Source organism: Podarcis raffonei, chromosome 13, assembly GCF_027172205.1.
Source record: "Podarcis raffonei isolate rPodRaf1 chromosome 13, rPodRaf1.pri, whole genome shotgun sequence".
NCBI lineage: Eukaryota > Metazoa > Chordata > Lepidosauria > Squamata > Lacertidae > Podarcis > Podarcis raffonei.
The window spans coordinates 41,183,766-41,203,001 of NC_070614.1; the positions used below are offsets into that span (position 1 = coordinate 41,183,766).

The 19,236-nt window shown below is 47.9% G+C and overlaps 1 protein-coding gene across 5 annotated transcripts in view; it reads right to left on the reverse strand.

Annotated features, from left to right (window-relative positions):
* Positions 1–5,888: 5,888 nt before the first annotated feature.
* Positions 5,889–19,236, reverse strand: part of HSD3B7 (hydroxy-delta-5-steroid dehydrogenase, 3 beta- and steroid delta-isomerase 7) — a 56,642-nt gene continuing 43,294 nt past the window's right edge. For all 5 annotated transcript variants that reach the window (XM_053360730.1, XM_053360729.1, XM_053360728.1 and 2 more), the window contains 5 exons: positions 15,700–15,843; positions 10,935–11,043; positions 8,744–8,843; positions 7,258–7,420; positions 5,889–6,531 (listed from right to left, as the gene is read on the reverse strand). In XM_053360730.1, the coding sequence (XP_053216705.1) occupies positions 6,107–6,531; positions 7,258–7,420; positions 8,744–8,843; positions 10,935–11,043; positions 15,700–15,793 (891 nt within the window). In that variant the 5' untranslated portion in view covers positions 15,794–15,843 and the 3' untranslated portion in view covers positions 5,889–6,106. The remainder of the gene's footprint in view (positions 6,532–7,257; positions 7,421–8,743; positions 8,844–10,934; positions 11,044–15,699; positions 15,844–19,236) is intronic.

A 19,236-nucleotide genomic window follows, 5' to 3' on the forward strand; every position in this document is an offset into this window, starting at 1 on the left:
GCAGAATTAACATATAAAATAAAAGAACAAGAAGAACATACGTTCTGGAAAATGTTTATTGAATATATATGGGGGGGTGGAGGAAATGTGTACACTTGAAAACATTGGCAGCATTAAGATAAATCCAACAGTGTAAACACGTTTTGATGGATGTAATAGTGGAATACTAAATGGTTTGGTTTTTTGTAAAATGTGCAGGGATTTATGATATGCAAAATGAACCATGGAAAGAGAAGTCATTGATATTTTAAGGATGTTTAAATGAGTATTCTAAATTGTAAAACAGAAAATTTAATAAAAATTATATACACAGTGGTACCTCTGGTTACGAACTTAAATCGTTCCGGAGGTCCGTTCTTAACCTCAAACCATTCTTAACCTAAGGTACCACTTTAGCTAATGGGGCCTCCCGCTGCTGCCACACAATTTCTGTTCTCATCCTGAGGTAAAGTTCTTAACCTGTTAACCTGAGGTACTACTTCCGGGCTAGCGGAGTCTGTAACCCCAAGTGTTTGTAACCTGAGGTACCACTGTGTGTGTGTGTGTGTGTGTGTAGTTGCCCCACTATATATATATACAGTAGTACCTCAGGTTACATACGCTTCAGGTTACAGACTCCGCTAACCCAGAAATAGTACCTCGGGTTAAGAACTTTGCTTCAGGATGAGAACAGAAATCGTGCTCCGGCGGCAGCAGGAGGCCCGATTAGCTAAAGTGGTGCTTCAGGTTAAGAATGGTTTGAGGTTAAGAACGGACCTCCCTCCGGAACGAATTAAGTTCTTAACCCAAGGTACCACTGTATATATATAGTGGGGCAACAATGCAGCCTCACAGGGCACACATTCCAGGACCGCCTCCTGGTGGCCTTGCAGTGCGCAGGGCTTGCACATTTCCTCCACAGATGGGTCTACGTGGCGCCCCTTGCAGACATCCATCTTGGCTCTTTGGGTGGAACTAGTCCTGTCTTGGAGAAAGAACAAGAGCATCCTCTGGGGTGCTCTCCTCCCCCCGTCTCACGCCAATAGTATCATTTTTAGTGTCCTTGGAGCTATATGGCAGATGGAATGACAGCAGGCCTCTTCGCCACACCGCCCCTTTGTCAGCTGTTGCTGCAATGGGCAAGTTCTGCTTCATTTGCAATTTTGGTTTCCAAACGCTCCATTCCATATCCCTCTTGGGGCGAAGGAGGGAGGCAGAGGTCAGCCCCCACACCCCCACCTCCCAGTCACTGGGCTCCAAGACTGTTGACAAAGATTTGCTTCTTCTTTGAGGAATTGGTGACTGACTGGAGCAGCTACCCTGTGTGAGAGAGAGATGAACCCCACTTCGAAAGCCTCCCCCCATTCTCATCTGTCGCATGTATCTCTAAGAGGAGGGGGGGCAGATGCTAAGAAATCCCAGCTACCAGCAAATGCCTCAGAAATGTGTGCATCCAGTCCCACTCATTTCAAAGAAAGTGAACATGCATCAGATCAAGATGAGCACCTTATCTTGAAAACTCTCAGATGCAAAGCTAGCTTTCCTGACCTGTTTTCAAGGCTCTAGGCCTTTTTATTCTGGAGTTAAGTCAGCAGTGTCTGCAGGGATCAGTAGTCCTATAAGAAGGCTCCGGCAGTCAGGCACTGGGGGTTGGAGGGGGCGTGTATCAGGTACCAAAAAGTAAAAATCCTGGTTGCTGGATCCCTTGTACTATGTCTCCATGACAATGAGAGCTATGGCCCTTTTCAAGTTCTTCTATGTCAGTTTTATCAGATTCCATATAATGGTTCCTAGACACCACACAAACTACCAGCCACAGCAACACCTGAACCTGCATGACTTCAGATGACGTTTTTTTACGGCCTTTACATCTCATGGCAGCAAATGGTCCTCCTCTGCTTGTCTCCCTACAAATGTCCCCAAATCCCCCCCGTTTGCATCAGTAAGGCATCACTCCAGACACCAGGGACTATGGACAAAGCTACTGTGTGTAAGGTCACCACCCCATAGCCAGTAACCTGGGAGCAAGTCCCACTGATATAAGGCCGTACTGATTCTTTTTATAGTGAAACAGGCCTGTGGGTTCTCCTCATGAAAGGTCACATCAGGGTCAAATAGCACAACCAATTTTGCAAGCCGCATAAATCGTACTTGCGCTCTCTTATTTGGCAATATTTTCTCTCTCTTTCCTCATCAATGAGCTACGCAGGGCTCTGGAGCCCTGTTCTCAGCCGCTCTATTCAGCCACCTCTAGCACCCAAGAATTTACAGTCATCATCCACACAATTTCAAGCAAAGTTTTTGCAATCGGTGAGGGACAGAAACATGCTCTTTAAAAAATAATAATAATAATCAGATTCTCAGGAAGCTAGCTTTGCATGTTCTTTCACTTTTCTGTGCTCTCAGGGAATTGCAGAATACACAAAGTCCAGGGCTTGAATTTTAACATGTAATGGACTAGTACAGGAATTATTATTTTAAATAAATGTCCACCCTCCATTAGCTCTCAGCTCACCTGTAGGACTGTGTCTATGGGTGCCTGCCATTAGAGATGGAGAATTCTGACCAAAACAGAAACACAAGCCGAAGTTTCTGATGCGCACTTATTCGGTCCCATGTCCAAAATGCAAATCAATCCAGCAGAGATGATCAGTATTCGTCGGCGTCGCTGCTTCCACTCCGCAAACGATTATGCAGCTGATTCCTTCTCCACCCCTCGTTTGCAGTGTTTCTCCTTCCGATTGAAATGAACAGGGCGGAATACCGCTAAAGTCAATGTAACTTGCTTAATGATATAAATCACATGCTGTGGAAATGTCTGTGGTAAGAGACATACCGATGGTTGGCTAGTCATCAAACATTAACGCCTCCAAAAGGTAGTTGCACAAGATTGGCAGATCCGATCTCTGGCGGCATCATTTTCACCAGCACTATCAACATTCCCTTCAGGCTCACTTAGCTAACTTTATCCTCTGGGAAACCTGGGTTGAACACAAAAGGCATTCACATGTATGCCTTGCTTGGACAAGTACCAGCTTTTGATGTTTTCCCTTGGCACCTCTCTCTTCACAGAACTTGGGAGGTATCAAAATGCAACAAGAAGCTTCTCGCATCCACCCAAGGTATTTGCAAACACAGGGAGTGGTGCAATCCGTTTATGCCAGGGGTGGCCAACATGAACCTCAATTCCCATCATGCCTGGCCACTGCCCATGGTGTCTGGGGCTGCTGGGGGTTGGAGTTTAGACTCTGCAAACATGGCTTGTTTGTTTTTAAAGGCGTATAAGCCGTGCCCCGTGGATTTTCTAACCTTAATATTATTCACCTCTGCTCACAAGCCGTGAGTCTTATCTGCCAGGCGATCTGAAAACTTCCACATGCCTACAATTCCTACCTTGTTCATAAACATGCCATTTATAGCACTGTTAGTTAGAGGAAGAGATTTTTAGGGAGGGAGCACTCCTACGGACTTCAGAATTCTCATTCTACCATTTCTACGACCAATCTCTGCATGGCCCTGCCAAGGTCCCCACAGACACGACAGGAGCGAAAATAGGAGCCAAACTCGTTGTCTGAATTCAACGTATTTATTTATAATAATTAAGACTTTGATCAAGGAACACATTCTACATTATTATTTGGTTTCACCAGCGGGAGCAGCAGGCTGGCATCCTCACCGTGCCCAAGTTAAGCACCAGCAATGCTCTTACAGGGGGAAGGCAGCTGGTCGTGCTAATAGACGGATAGGTCCGTCTAGCCCAGAAATGATTGCTCTGAGGAGCCCATGAGGAGGGTGTCAAGGCTGGAGCAATCTCTGCCAGCCAGGCACATCCCACTTCCCACCCCTGTGACCAGCGGCCCTATCTGCCATCTATTTGCCTTGTCCCTTCTAAAAAGCCAGCTCAAGCCAGTGATTTTTAAAGCCTTCCTTGTTTACCCGGGCATTTGATGGCTGAACGATAACCCCTGAGATAACTGGCTGAAGGAATGTGCTTGTTTTTAGCTGGTTTTAGAAAGTTTTCAATTATATTTTTATTGATTTGGTGCCCTGAGCTCCCTTGGGAGGAAGGGCGGGATATAAACTGAGTAGGCGTCACATTTACTGACAGAGCAGTGAACTCCATCAATTAATTAAGTCACTGTGTGGTAAACAGCTTCCTCTTCAGTCTCCAGCCAATTTCTGTACTGCGAAAGAGGGAGAAACACCTATTTCGATTGGCTTCCTCCATGTCACAAATCATGTTATCTGCCTCTATCAGCCCTAGGGATGGCTGGCTCCATCAATCTCAGTTTCTCTTTTTTAAAACCTTCAGGGTGCCCCATTTCTAAATCAATTTGGGGTGGTCCCCCCTACTAATACATGCCTTTCTGCAAGCAATTTCTGTCAGCGCAACATAGTTTTGTGCCTCGTCTACACTAAATATTCATTTTTGTGAACACTATGAGAACTGCATTGCAAAATTCAGAAACGTGCAAATTTTAAAGGAAAGCGGTGTTCCAGTTTGCATCGTGGTTCAGAAACTAAGAATTAAGCTCTGCATGTAAGTGCAAACTGAACAGACTCACCCCTGCCCCTCACCAATTCCTATTCACCCCCAACCTTCAAATCATCAAAACTTAAACATGTCCAAAACACTTTCGCCTTCCCTGTTAAGGATTTTGCCAGCGGGCTTTCCTTGTCCAGCCCAGCAACAGTGTGTTGTGTGCCTTTGTCACTTTTATTGAATGCTGTCAATCCTGCGAGGTTGCCAAGTTCCTGCATTTGACAGGATGTTTCAGGAAAATGAGCCTCTTTCACTGGGTCAAATCTCAAAGGGGGGGGGGAGTAAAACCACATGGCAAAGAGTCAGAATAAGGGAGGCTGTTAGCTCTGTCCCTTATTAATCAGACTGTAGGCAGGGGCATCTGGGCTCCACCCACCCACTGTAGTAGTGTGTTGTTATTTTAAAAGAAAAATCCGCCATGATTCTCCGGTCATATTCATAGTGCACAAGCCCTGCAAAAAGTGGCAGGGAAAATAAATCATGGCATCATATGTCATGCTAAGTGAAGTCCTACACTGAGAGGACAGGCTAGATAAAAATCAAAACAGGGATCTGGATCCCGACTGCACAGGCGGTGTAGTGGCAATTGAGGTAGGAAGAAAAAAATGGAATGGGATTGCAGCGATGCGGAATGGATTGAGGATCCTTCAGAGGGATTCACATTGCTACAGGAAAGGAAAGATGCAGCACGAAATTGCACACAGCCCTCCCCGACCCACTGTGCTGTTCATTTGTAGCACACTGAAAATAAAGACTGCCAAGGGAATGGAATAAGAACGAAGGAAAGTGGTTCTGGAAGAGGAGGACTCCCATCAGAGAGGGAGTCTGGAATGTGCAACGCAGCCCAAGCAAGATCTGGATCATAGAAGTCATTCTAAGACTTAGATTGGAGGCTCTGTTGCAAAGGCACACCAGGGGAGGCAGGTTCTTTAGGGCAAAAGGGAAGCCCTGCCCCACCAACTTGCCTTCTTTTAACCAGCCCAGAAGGTGGCACTGAGCTGGTTTCTCCTTAGTCTCAGGGCTGCCCTTGTAAAATTCACCAGGTAGGAAGATAAGGACCAATCTAGCATTCCTTAGATCTGCCTGCCATTGCCTCTGGCGCCCTCTAATGTTAGCCTCCTGCTTAACCCCCTACAAGCCTTGACGGATAACAGCCACCAGTGGAGCACACAGCTCTTACAGGAGACCCCGAAGTAAAACTATATGCTTAACCAACATTCAAAACAGATTTCGGTAGAACTGGCACACTCTCACGGAGTGGTTGCTGCCAAATCCTGGAGTAGGTTCCCCGCAGATCAGTTCCTCTTTCTACCCTCTCCCGGTCATCCTTTTAAGTGCTTTGCGAGTGACGAATAAATAATAGTAATTACAAGGATTAAACCAATAGTGTAATCCAGAGTCTACCGAGATGAAATTACTCTTGACGGGTATCATAAACACAGCTTCGGCAAGAGTGTGGGAAAATGTACTCGGATGCTCCAGTGGAAGCAAAACCCAGGGCTAGGCTGCTTTTGGGGAGCGAGGGGGGAGTCCCTCTCTATCCTGGCTCCCCTGTCCCTCTCCCCCGCACACACGGCCCGTGTCTCATTTCCCAGCATGCCTCTGGGCATCGATCTCCTGGAGCCATTTCACAGTGTGGGCCCGGCTCTCCTCCCAGCTGTAGAGGGGCTGGTAGCCAAAGTGCTCCTTGGCCTTGCTGGTCTGCACTGTGAAGGTGGTGCTTGCGACAGCCAGAGTGTAGGGGTTGAGGATGGGCGCATAGTTGCACAGGGGCTTCAGCAGCCACTGCAGGAAGGCGTTGAACAGCGCCATGAACCGCAGGAGGAAGGAAGGCAGCAGCGGCCGGGAGCCCAGCATGCGGAAGCCGCAGGAGCCCAGAAACTCCATGTTGAAGTCCTCGTAGCTCTTGTAAGGCGAGTCGTCATAGCAGAAATAAACCTGGCCTGAAACGGTCGAGGGAGACTCCTGGATCTTCCGGGCCACCAGCAGATGCATCCAAGACACGTTGCCTGCAAAAGGGTTGGCAGGGGGAGGAAGAGAGGAGAAACACTTGGGAAAGAGAAATAGGATCGCTAAAGCAGCCTATGCAACGGGCGAGAGAGAGAGATCCTACAGATAGGAATATAAACAATAAGAGAGGTGAATGGCATCAGGTCACTGACTCAGAGTGCTTTGGTCTGACTGAGCATCCAGTCCGTAAGCACGCATGTCTTTGCTTGTGCATTTGCCAAGGGCTTAGCTCAGCCTTCCTTGTAAGGAGGAAATAAAAATAAATTCATAATTTAAGTTACAGGAGATCAAAGGGATCTTCTTTCAAGAAAACCACTTTTTTAAACACATTTTCTCCTTGTGAGCCAATCGCCCTCTAGCAGAGGTTAGCAAACTAATAAAAAGCAGGCCCAGGAATGGCCACGTTGCCCTCCAAATGCTTACACAAATTAATTTACAAATCCCCATTGTAGTTTATCTGTTGCTCTTGGAAAAAGAATTCAAGAGGTCCGACTGCTAAACGTTAATACACAGGCTCTGGTGTTCTTGCTTTGCTTTAGTCATGGGTAAAGAAGCAAAGCATTCCAGGAGGGAAAGATTATTTGTTTTGATAAAAAGCAGCAACACCATCTTGCTTCTCTGGGGCTTTGGCTATAAAGGACCGGAGGGAGTGCGTGCAAAGGCATCTAAAGTTCGTGGTGACATCGGAGTTCAAGAATGGCACACAGCGTGCATGCGAGACTTACCAACATAGACCCTGCCGTGCTCAGTGGAGGCTGGGACGGCTCGGATAAGACACTTTTTGGTGCTCAGCCCTTTCTCGTAAAACTGTTTCATCAGTGGGTGGTGCTCCCCATAGATGCCAGTCGGCCGAAGAGCGCAAGTGACCAGCTGCTTCCCTCCTTCCACCTGGTGGCACAGAAGAGGAGGTAGAGAAAACCCATTAGCTTCCCCTGCCTCCAAGGACCTGGCTCCCTTCCCACCCCCCCACTGTGACGCATGTGGGGTAGAGGAGCCTCCGGGTGGTCAAGCATTTTGCTGGAGGGATTCAAGTTGAGGTATGGGGTTCAAAGGGCTCTGTCTCCCCTAGCTGCAACAAACCCACTCTGGAAAAAAAGAAACTTGACTTTTTAAGCAGTTTGGAAGGTGCAGAGTGAGCGAATGACTAGGTAAAAGGTAAAGGGACCCCTGACCATTAGGTCCAGTCATGACCGACTCTGGGGTTGCGGCGCTCATCTCGCTTTATTGGCCGAGGGAGCCGGCGTACAGCTTCTGGGTCATGTGGCCAGCATGACTAAGCCGCTTCTGGCGAACCAGAGCAGCGCACGGAAACGCCGTTTACCTTCCTGACAGAGCGGTGCCTATTTATCTACTTGCACTTTGACGTGCTTTCGAACTGCTAGGTTGGCAGGAGCAGGGACCAAGCAACAGGAGCTCACCCCGTCGCGGGGATTCGAACCGCCGACCTTCTGATCGGCAAGCCCTAGGCTCTGTGGTTTAACCCACAGCGCCACCCACATCCCAAGCAAATGACTAACAAGAAGTAAACACCCTGCAAGTGAACCAGGGTGAATGCAGCAGGAATGGTCACAGTCGTATACAAATCAAAACGAGAATGACTAAATAACGCTACCACACAGGATTATCAGAAAGATAAGGAAATGCTATGTGCACTCAAGCTCATTAGAGGGTAGAGAGAAAGGGTGGGTTTTAAGAGTGTCGTAAATACACTGCAGAGGGGACATCTTGCTGCCCTTTTAAGAGGCCACAAAACTCTTGTAAGAGACTAATTGAGTTATTGGGGCACATAAACTTCCATTGACAGCAGCCTACATCATTACAGTGGTACCTCGGTTTACGAACAGTCCTGTTTATGAACTCCACAAAACCGGAAGTAGTGTTCCAGTTTGTGAACTTTACCTCGGTCTACGAACGGAAGCCAAACAGTGGAAGGGCACCAGCAGTGGGAGGCCTCATTAGGGAAAGCACGCCTCGGTTTAAGTATGGATTTGGTTTAAGAACGGACTTCAGGAACGGATTAATTACGTAAACCGAGGTACCACTGTATATGCATAAAGTGTTCTTAGTTGGCCAACAGAGGCGAAGGGTTCATGCCACAGATCTGGGGAAGTGGGTTTTGGCTCTTGAACATTTATGTCCTAATAAATCTGTTAGTCCTTTTAAGGTTCTTTGTTCTATTCGAAACCTGGGCTGAAGGGGAGCCTGACTCACCGCTCGTCCATTGGCTTCGATGACCAACCGCTCAGCCTTGGCTTTGCTAACCGGGTAAGGCTCGGTGTGAACAACCTCATATTTGGTTTCTTCGTTTCCCCTGCAAAGAAGAGGAACATGCCACAGGGAATCAGAACCCAATACTTCAACATAGAGAAAGAGAGCCCAGAAGCCCCACCTGCCAGACCCATCCTTTTCCGTCTCTGCTACAAAATAATGTACCTCAATATACTTCAGTTTTGTTCAATTAACTCCAATGCACTGTGCTATAATGGTACAGAGGCCACTGTCAAGTGCAGGGCAAGGTGCCTGCATCTTAAAAGAGACAGGTAGAAGGAAGAGTATTGTTTCTCCCAGCATTGCAAAAGCACAGTGGGAAACGCTGCAACTTTAATGTGCATTTATTTATACCTTTTAATAAATGTGCATTAAAGCTGCAGCATTTCCCAGTTCCTATTGCAAGCTGAAACTTATTACTTGATTATTCCCTCACTTCCTCAACAACAGCAAAATCCCACCCCCTACAAAGACCACCCACCCCAGAATTCCATCATATCATTCCAGGGAGGCATCTTTTTATTGCAGCGCATGGACATCACAAGCTTCCTTTTGACTGGTAGGGGTGGGAGAATCCAAGGGAGGTGCTACTGTGTAACCTGGGGGTCCCCCAAATTGGTGCCCTTTGCTCTGCAGGGGGTTGGACTAGATGACCCTCTAGGTCCCTTCCAACTCTACAATTCTATGATTCCTCCCTAGTTAATGTTGTTTTTTAAAATGAGTTTGGCTTTTAGGAATTGCTCAGTTGCAGGCGTTTCCTGCTTTTCTGTCTGTGTGTGTTGTTGTTTTGGTGGGTGGGTGTGTTTCATCAGTTTGTTTTGTAGGGGCAGGGGCAGTTTCAGGCATTGCCAGTTTTTCCTCCCTAAAGCCAGCATTCTCTGGTGCCTACAGATACATTTTAAGATTTGCAAATGAGCCTCTAAAGGTTGGGAGCTTGGAATCCATGCATGTTTTCAGCACTCTTCGAGAAGGATGGATTATGGGTGCTTAATGTCCCATTCCTTACACACACACATACCAGACAGCTGTCTGAGTTTCTCCATTTTCTTTCCTTGCCCCGGGCCAAAATATTCAGCACCGAGACGTTTTGTGTTTACAGACAATGGAGGCGATTTAATGTTTGCAGACAAGAAACTGCCAATCTCCTGCTTTAGTGGAAGTGGCAATTTAGGCTGCATCCACGCACCGTACATTTAAAGCACATTCAAGGAACTGCGCAAGGCTTAAGAATGGAAGGACAGCCCTGCTGGGTCTCTCCAGCATCCTCTTCCCACCATGGCCAGCCTATGGGAAGCCTGAAAGCAGCACCCACGCACAACACCGTGCTCTCCCCTCTTGCGATTCCCAGAAACTAGCATTCGGAGGTGAACTTCCTCCAGCTGTGGAGGCAGGACATAGCCATTGAGAGCCACTGAGTCTGACCCTCTCTTAAAGCCATCCAAGCTTCTTTCAAAGAATCCTGGGAACTGTGCTTTTCCCTTCACAGAGCTACAATCCCCTGCACCATAAACAGACTACAGTTCCCAGGATCCTTCGGCAGGGGAAGTTTTTTTAAATGCATGGTGCATGCACAGTGTTAGAAACAGGAACAAAATATTGCCATGGAGGGAGCGCTGTTATATATAATATATCTCCATTGCCCATCTCCAGGGTTACCGCTGCTGTGTACATGTGTTGTTGTGATGTTGCTAGGGAGGGCACGGGGGAAGCCCTTGCACAGGGGAGGAACCACTGCTGGCCTGGACCAAAGCCAGAGGGAACTCCCTGCTGTGGATATCAGGGCTCTGGGTGCGTATGTGTATGAGAGAGAACACGAGCGCTTTAGGAACATCGCTTTATCGAAAGTGCTTCCCAGTGATATGATGGCTGCAGTTCCCACTGGCTCAGTCTAGCCTACCTCACAGGGGTGTTGCAAGGTTAAAAGGGGGCAGGGGGAGAGAACCACCTATAGTTCTGAAAGATGGGTGGGCTTTCTAAAGGCAAAATGAAGTTAGAGGAAGAACTCGCCTGCCCTTAATCACAGACTGAGAAGGAGACAGGTCTGTGCTGTGGAAGGGGAAGGAAGCCCAGCAATACACGCTGGAGCACAGGCAGCCGGGGCAGAGATGCCGGAAGCCCCAGGTGAGGCACGTACCTGAAGAAGGGGTCGCCCCTCGCGTTGGGCCCCACCACTTCCATGCTGCTGGTGTAAATCAGGTACTGAGTTCCTTGTGTCACACATGCTTCAATGACGTTCTGAGTTCCTGTGCCAAAATGATAGAAAACAGAAGGGGAGAAAGGAGAGAGAGAGAGAGAGAGAGAGAGAGAGAGAGAGAGAGAGAGAGAGAGTGTAGACACATAAGCCACACCTCTCGGCCAACCCAAGAACCCCATGGTGCCCACATAACCAAGGGGCAGAGATCATGGTCCCTTCCAGTTCCCATCATCCCTGACCACTAGAACATGGGTAGGCAACCTAAGGCCCGAGGGCTGGATCCGGCCCAATCACCTTCTCAATCCGGCCCATGGACGGTCTGGGAATCAGCGTGTTTTTACATGAGTAGAATGTGTCCTTTTATTTAAAATGCATCTCTGGGTTATTTGTGGGGCATAGGAATTCGTTCATTTTTTATTTTATTTTTCAAAATATAGTCCGGCCCCCCACAAGGTCTGAGGGACAGTGGACCGGCCCCTTGCAGAAAAGGTTTGCTGATCCCTGCTCTAGACCATGCTGGAAACCTTGACAACGCCTTGGTTTAAGAACAGACTTCCAGAGCGGATTAAGTTCGTAAACCAAGGTACCACTGTATTAGAAACTTGTTTTTAAAAATAAAAAAGCAAGCTAAGGTTTTCAGCTTTTATCGATTCCATGCCTGTACGATGTCAACTACAGATGTACAGAGTGGGTTTATCAGTGGCAGCAGTATACTTCTGAGTACAAAATGCTGGGCAACGGCAAGGGGAGAGGACCCTTGCCTTCCTGTCCCGGGGTGGGGGGTGGGGGCTTCCTGGAAGCATCTGACTGGCCACTGTGGGAGATGGTACTCTGCAGCTCTTTAGAGAGATCTGGCAAGGCTCTTCCAATGTCCTAACTGCATCCCCTGAGACAGCGACTGACTGCAGACAGCAAGGGAAGGGCATTTTGGTCGCCCCTGCAGGAAGGCAATCGGAGAGTAGTGGGACTGTGGGTGGAAATATCAGAGAGCTTTTGGAACCAGGATTCAGTGGCTTGGGGCAGGTTGGGAGTTGGGGGTCCTGGGGGAAGAGAGAGACACAACGGTGTGTCCCGGGTCCCTATAACTCAACCACTGTCCTAGGAAGCGTACCAAATCAGACGGTTGGTGCATCTAGTTCAGGACTGCCCGCAATGACTTCCCAGGGTTTTCAGAGACCTGCCGCCACCACCACGGAGCTTCTCAATGAGGTCCCTTGAGAGCTGGTGTTGGGAAGGGAAGGGATGCTGGGATGTGGAACTCTGGGCCCTCTTCTGTTAAGAGCCCACATGGTGTCACGGTGAGAAGGTCAGGCTAGAAAACCCAGCTGTGAAACCCCATTAGCCGGTCTCGAGCCAGTCAGCGACTTGGTAAACCAGGAGCAAACCTTGGTGACAAGCTTGTGGTTTGATGGTAGCAAGACAAACCACAACCCTGTGTTTCCACAGAACATGGTGCCAAACCATGGCTCGGCTCCGGGTAGCACACAGGACGCAGAACCAGGGGAGGAGCAAAGCAGCTGCGGTTTTCTTTTCAAGCACAGTGGTACCTCGGTTTCTGAACTTAATCCATTCCAGAAGTCCATTCTTAAACTGAGGCCTGCTTTCTCTAATGAGGCCTCCTGCCGCCAGTGCCCTTCCACCATTCAGCTTCCGTTTGTAGACTGAGGTAAAGTTTGCAAACCAGAACACTACTTCCGGTTTTGCGGAGTTCGTAAACCGAATACAGTGGTACCTCTGGTTACATACTTAATTTGTTCCGGAGGTCCGTTCTTAACCTGAAATTGTTCTTAACCTGAAGCACCACTTTAGCTAATGGGGCCTCCCGCGGCGGCCACGCCGCCGCCACACGATTTCTGTTCTCATCCTGAAGCAAAGTTCTTAACCCGAGGTACTATTTCTGGGTTAGCGGAGTCTGTAACCTGAAGTGTATGTAACCCGAGGTACCACTGTAGTTCGTAAACAGGACTGTTCGTAAACCGAGGTAGCGCTGTACCTTAACACTAGCTCATTCTCGCTAAGCCACAGTCTGGCTTGGCCTTATGTGCGGAATGAAGCCAGCCTGTCTCAGTCCGACCTACCTCAGAGGGTTGTTGTGCAGATAAAAGAAGGCGGCGGGGGAGAGAAATACAACAAATCATCTGGAAAAGAAGACCAACCCAGCCCCAGCCCTGGTTCTCAACCCATCCTCTTCCAGAATACCTGACAGTTGTGTAAGCGGATCAACCCACTTTCTGTTGTGCAATAACAAGCACCTGTTTTAGCCTGTGAGAGAAAATGTTGAAATATATAGAGACTTGGCCTTTGCATCTCATGTAGTGGCAGGAGTTTCACCCCAAACTTCACAGGCCCTCCCTGCCGGCCTCTTTACTCCCTGGCAAATGCGGCGGACGTTCATAAATTAAAAGGAATGCCCACACATGGACGTTATTATCCTTGTTCCTGACTCATCTCTGCCTTGGTCGGTTTTACATCAGTAACTGACAGAGGGTTTTCCCCAAAAACCTCAAAGCCCTTTCCCAAAGAAACAAACAAACAAACAAACAAACACTCCACCCCAAATGCAGCCACTTTTGGGCCATGGAGTCAGAACCGGCTATTAAATTTTGGTGGAATAGGAAGGTCTGACAGGACAGGACACAGCTTTTCCTCTTAGGCTGCCAGAAGGAAAGGATGAGTGATGGTGCTTTAAAAACGTGGCAATCCATTCCTGTTGTTTCCTCTCCAGACGCCCTCAGCCAGGAGCATCTGATGTAGAGCCAAAGGGGGGGGGGGAATGGAAGGAGCATCTCAGCTCAGGGGCTGACTTGCTCATGTACCACCCAGTTGCCGCAGAGATGAGAGAGAAGGACATTGGATTCTGCCTTATATCAAGTCAGGCCAAGCTGGGGGGGGGGTGGAGAGGAACCTCGGTTTTAGCAGGGATTTCCATGTGAACCCCTTCCTCAATCCAGGATTTAATGCCTGCTGAGCAGCTGATGGGTGAGGATTAAATCTTGCTCCCAGAAGGATTTAACCCCCCTGACAAGCAGGGAGTATAATTCTGCTGCCTTGGCTACGTGCCCATGTTCTCTGTTGGGAATGGGTGTGCATAGCCAACACAGGATTTAACCCCCCCCTCCATGACCTCCTGAGTGGGGGAAATGGGCTGGAGGTTCCCCACTCCTACACAGGCTGGCAGCAGCTCCCCAATGTTTCAGGTAAGAGTAAAAGTCTCTCCCAGCACCTCCTAGAGATGCTATGAATCAGACTGAGACCTCCCGCATGCAACCTGTGTAGTCTGCACTACAGAGCTGTGGCCTCACAGGCCGTGCTTCCCAGCTAGGCTTGATCCCCGGCCTGTGGCGCCAGGGCTCAGCCTCTGAAAAAAGATGAAGCTGCAATAATGGTAAGAGGGTATCTGAGCATACACAGAGGGAAACTGCCTCTCCCCTTAAGTAACCAGAAGTCTGTTCTTCAGCCTCCGGGATGTGGGGCAGGAGACCCACATGAGATAGTGGCTTCCTGAACCTAGAAACACTCATCCTTGACCACTGGTCCTGCTAGCTAGGGATGATGGGAGTTGTAGTCCAAAAACAGCTGAAGACCCACATTTGGGAAACCCTGCTTTAGGGCAAGGCTGGGGAACCTGCAAGCCTGGCATGTATTGCTAGACTCCAACTACCAGCATTGCTGTCCATTGGCCAGACTAGCTGAGGCTGATGGGAGTTGGAGTCCAGCAACTGCTGGAGAGCCACAGGGTCTCCCAAGCCTACTTTAGAGGAATTAGCCAGCTAGTTCTTGGAAAGGCTTAGCAGCACTGTTTCAGAGAAATATTTCTGTTTTCCTTCTGTATACAGCAAGGCTAATTTCCCAGTTGTAATATTTTCCTTTCCATTGCAATTTTATTTAGCAATTCTTATTACATTTTTCACAGAACAGTCTTCAACCACCCCTGCCAGCCTCCTGAAAAACAGATTTATTAACTTGGCAAAAGCTGGTGTTGCTCCCTTCAAAATATTTGGCTTTTATCTTCTAGAAAGACAGGCTGAAATATTAGCACTTCCCAGCAAGTGATTCTTAAAAATCCAGACCTTTCCTTGGTAACGTAAGAGGGTAAGAAGAGCCCTGCCGTGTCAGGTCAAGGCTGGATGACAATACATTGTGGTATGCTTGGCCCCAGCACCTCTTGGTTTGGAAATGAAGGCCTTCCTCTGGAACGTGGCCTGGTTCACTGGCTTGAGCAACCTCCCCAGCCACCTTTCTGACAAGTAGCTTTGCCCATCTTGCTTGCCTCATAACACTAAACCGTGGTTTATGAGACTGTTTATTACAGCATGGCTTATTATTATGTGGAAACCCTGCCAGAAGCTTACCTATGGTTTCCTTGCTGCCAACAAACCACAATCTGAAACCATGGCTTGTTTTGCTATAACTACAGCCTGCCGTTATATGGAAACCCAGCACCATTCCCTTAGCCATGGTTTGTTGAAGTCACCCTGGACACTCACTAAACTCCACAAGACAAGAACAAAACAAATGTTGGAGAAACAAGCCATGGTTTGTTTGACAAACTCACGGTTAACTCATGATTTGTGAAACAAACCATGGCTTAGCATTATGTGTGAACCAGGTCGTTGTGGTGCTCTCCTTGGTCCTGTAATGGGCAGGGTGACTTCCTATGGACCATGGAGGAAAGAGGCTGAATAGGTAGTCTTTCAATTCCTACCTTGAACGTTGACTGCAGTGATCTTTTCAGGTGAGACTCTGCCCCAAACATCCACCAGGCTGGCAGTGTGGATGACCAGGTGGGCTCCTTTCATGGCTGCTTTCACATCCTCCAGGTTGCTGATGTCGCCCTGGATCAGAGTCACTTCGTTTTTGAGAACGAGAAGAGAGAGAGAGAGAGAGAGAGAGAGAGAGAGAGAGAGAGGGAGGGAGGGAGGGAGAGAGAGAGGTGAGTTGGGACTTTCGGTTGCTGCCTGGGTCAGAGAGAAAAGGCGGTAGCAGGGAACCGGGGACAAATCCATCAACCCAAAAAACCCATGTAATCAAGTCTACCTTGGTTTCCTAATTAGGAAAGAACATGCTAAACACAAACAGGTCCACGTCTCTCCCCTTCTCATCTTCCTCCCTGCCCCCAACAGAGGGAGGAGAAGCAAGGTGGCATCAGGGACCCTGCAGGACTTTGTGCTCCTAGCCCTGCCCATATGAACGATTGGAAAATCATTGAGAGCCACAGATGTCCTTATGCACGCCCCAAATAGAAACATTGGGGGCTGCCTGGAGGCTACAGGGATCTTCTACACATGCAAAGCATATCGTTGGATGCAAAACCGGAGCTTGGAAACAGCAATGTGTTTCAGCAATTTGCCTCTGGGCAAATTTCTATTTTGATTTGCATCACTGAATTCAGGAGGGGATTCAGTTGTGTGCTGAAGGCAAACCTTCCCACTTCTGGCCTGTGGCAATACCGAGGCATTCCTGCATACTGAATGAGTTGAGACAGCTTAGGAGAATCTTCCTTATGAGTGATAAGCACCGCAAGTGGCAGGCTGTTGAGAAAGAACAAAGCCAAATACCTGGTTATGTAATTAAATGCCTCTTCCCAGAAAGAGGGTTGGGCGGATGAGTTAATTTCTGTTTCTCTTTCTCATTTTCCACATCTTGGTGCTTAGCTCTCATCATTCCCACATTGGTTTGTGGACATATTTATTATTTAAGTCCTCATGAAAACTAAACAGTGTTTTTATTGCTGTCTTCTCAGTTCCCAAGACGCACTCCTCCACTGTCTCCCGAGACAGACAACTAAAGCCTCCTAATATACCCCTTTGATATGGAATAATATACACATCTTTATAAAGCAACTTCCCCTAACATAATGCATTTTGCATGTCATTCTGATTAATATATGTGTACCTTAACATCCACATATTTGTACACATTACTTGGCTGGAAAACTGCACTGCAAAATTTGGAGAGGTGTGAATTTCAAGCGGTGGCTGTGCTTCGGTTTGCACATTGTTTTAGAAAGTGTGAATTAAGCAGTTTTGCCTTTAAATGCAAACTGAATCTAATTCCTCCCCACCCCTTCCTAGAAATAGCACTGTCTTTTGTCCAGGCAAAGCTGGGGGGGGGGTAGAAACAACACCGTCACCACTGTCACCACTTGGCACCATTCTCTGCTGCCCCACGTTTCCTAGAGAGAATAACACGGAGAAGAGAAAATGCAAGAAATTGCAGACCCACTCTCAGCTCAGAAGGTCTCCTCTGCACTTGGACACCCAGAAGGGTAAACTTTCTAGAAAGAACACCCCCCACAAGGCCCATATTTAGCTGCCCCATAACATGGGAAATACTCCAGTTCTTTACTTACTGTGCCCACCTATTGAGTGAAGAACATATTCAACATTTCAACAGGAAGTCAAAGCCAGGCATGGCATAAGATCGACTTCTTGCTGGCTTTACAATTTGCATCAAAGTCAAGCCTTCTTAAGGAGCCAAAAGTTAAGTTAGCCACCAAACTACCTTCCTTGCACAACTCAGGCATTCTTTACTTTTGCTTTCACAAACAAAAAGTATCGCATAATACGTGCAGCCTGTCCCACCTTATACATTTAAAATAAAAAGAAGGGAGGGGTGTGTGTGTGTGTGTGTGTGTGTGTGTATGGGAGGTGTTCTTGATGTCACAGGTGTTAGCCAATCGGCCCCACAATTGGATTAGCACTAAGATAATAAGGTATTGTTTGAAACACTTCTGCCTCTCCCTTTGTTTCAGCACAGCAAGGTCATCATATAAGCAAACGTGACAAGAGATTACAAAAACATCCTGGGCTTAATGTTGTTTTGTCAAGTTTTCCTTGGAACAAGAAACAGTGTTGTTTGAGCCATCGGCCCCTCTCACAACCACTTTTGTTTTGTCTAGTTTGAGGAGCAGTTTTTAAAAATGCCACAAGGACAGCCTTGGTCACACTGAAGGGACATGTGGACGGGGCTTGTCCCAGAAAGCTTAGAGGGCATACCAGACAAGAATTCTATTTGGAAAATTGACAGACCACCAAACATTAGCAAATATCCTAGCAGTGTAGAACAATTAAAAAATAAATGAATACAAGAAGACAGATTAGAACAGTTTCAAAAAGAAATCTGATGCTGTACATGAGCCAACTCATCCTTCTGGAAAAGCCGTTTGCAGTTAGAGGGCAACCACCATTCTCTTGTGAGAAAAAAATGGGATGTCCTGGTTTTGCCAAGACACTTGCGGTGTATGCCATGTGCGGTGACATTATATCTTAAATGCAACAGCTATAATGGCTATTGTCACCTTCAAGCTCCACTTGCTTCTCAGGCTAACCACCACGGGATGGAAAGCGAACTTTGGTGTTCTTTCCTGGGCAGCTGGTTTTATCTGTGATAATATTTGAAGCCTTGCAACAGGTCTGAGAGATGTGGCAGGCAGGGAGAACAGGAAGGAACGGGATCTAATGGGTTACACCAAGTTCACCAAGTGCCTCCTTCTCTTTCTCTCCTGCATTTCATAGGCAGGAAACCCTCTCAGGAAATCCTGCCATGATGGCATCTGCTGCGAAACACCTGCCAGGAATGAATGGCCAGGGCACCCGTCGCCCTTCCTGTCCCCATCAACCTGCTTGCCCACTCACCCAGGGACCTTGGGGCCTTGCAGTTCACTCCTGTCTGCCTCCCTTTACGTCACGCGAGGCCTTGACAGGAGGCAGTTCCCCTCTTTTCCGCTTCTTCCTGCCCAGATGCTTTCTGGCCGCCTGTCACTTAGCTGGCTGTCAAAATCATTTCCCCTTCTAAATGTGGTGCTGGAAACTCAATTCTCTGGAACTTGAAAGAGCTATTACCAAGGATAGGTCTCCAGGAGGCATCCGGGAAGAGACTAGAGTCATATTCCCACCCTTCCCAGTTATTTATTTATACCCAACTCTTTTTATTCTTATTTTATTTTTATTTTTGGGAGGAGAAGGCGCTCCTAAGCTGTCGCCCACCCTGGCAACTACCAGGCCGAAGCCTGTCTTGCATTAGCAGCATCAAAGCCGCTTCTCAGGGTATTCCCTGGCCCCCAGGATTGTGGGCACTGGCTCCTCATGTGACGAAACATCTCCAATTCCACACACGGTGAAGGGTTTGTTTCATTGTAGGAACAAATATCCATGTTCCGCACTGGCTTCCTGAACAAAGCAAAAGTTGTGGCACTGGTTCACTCCCTCCTCACTCAGTCCTGGTCACAAAGACTGGAGCG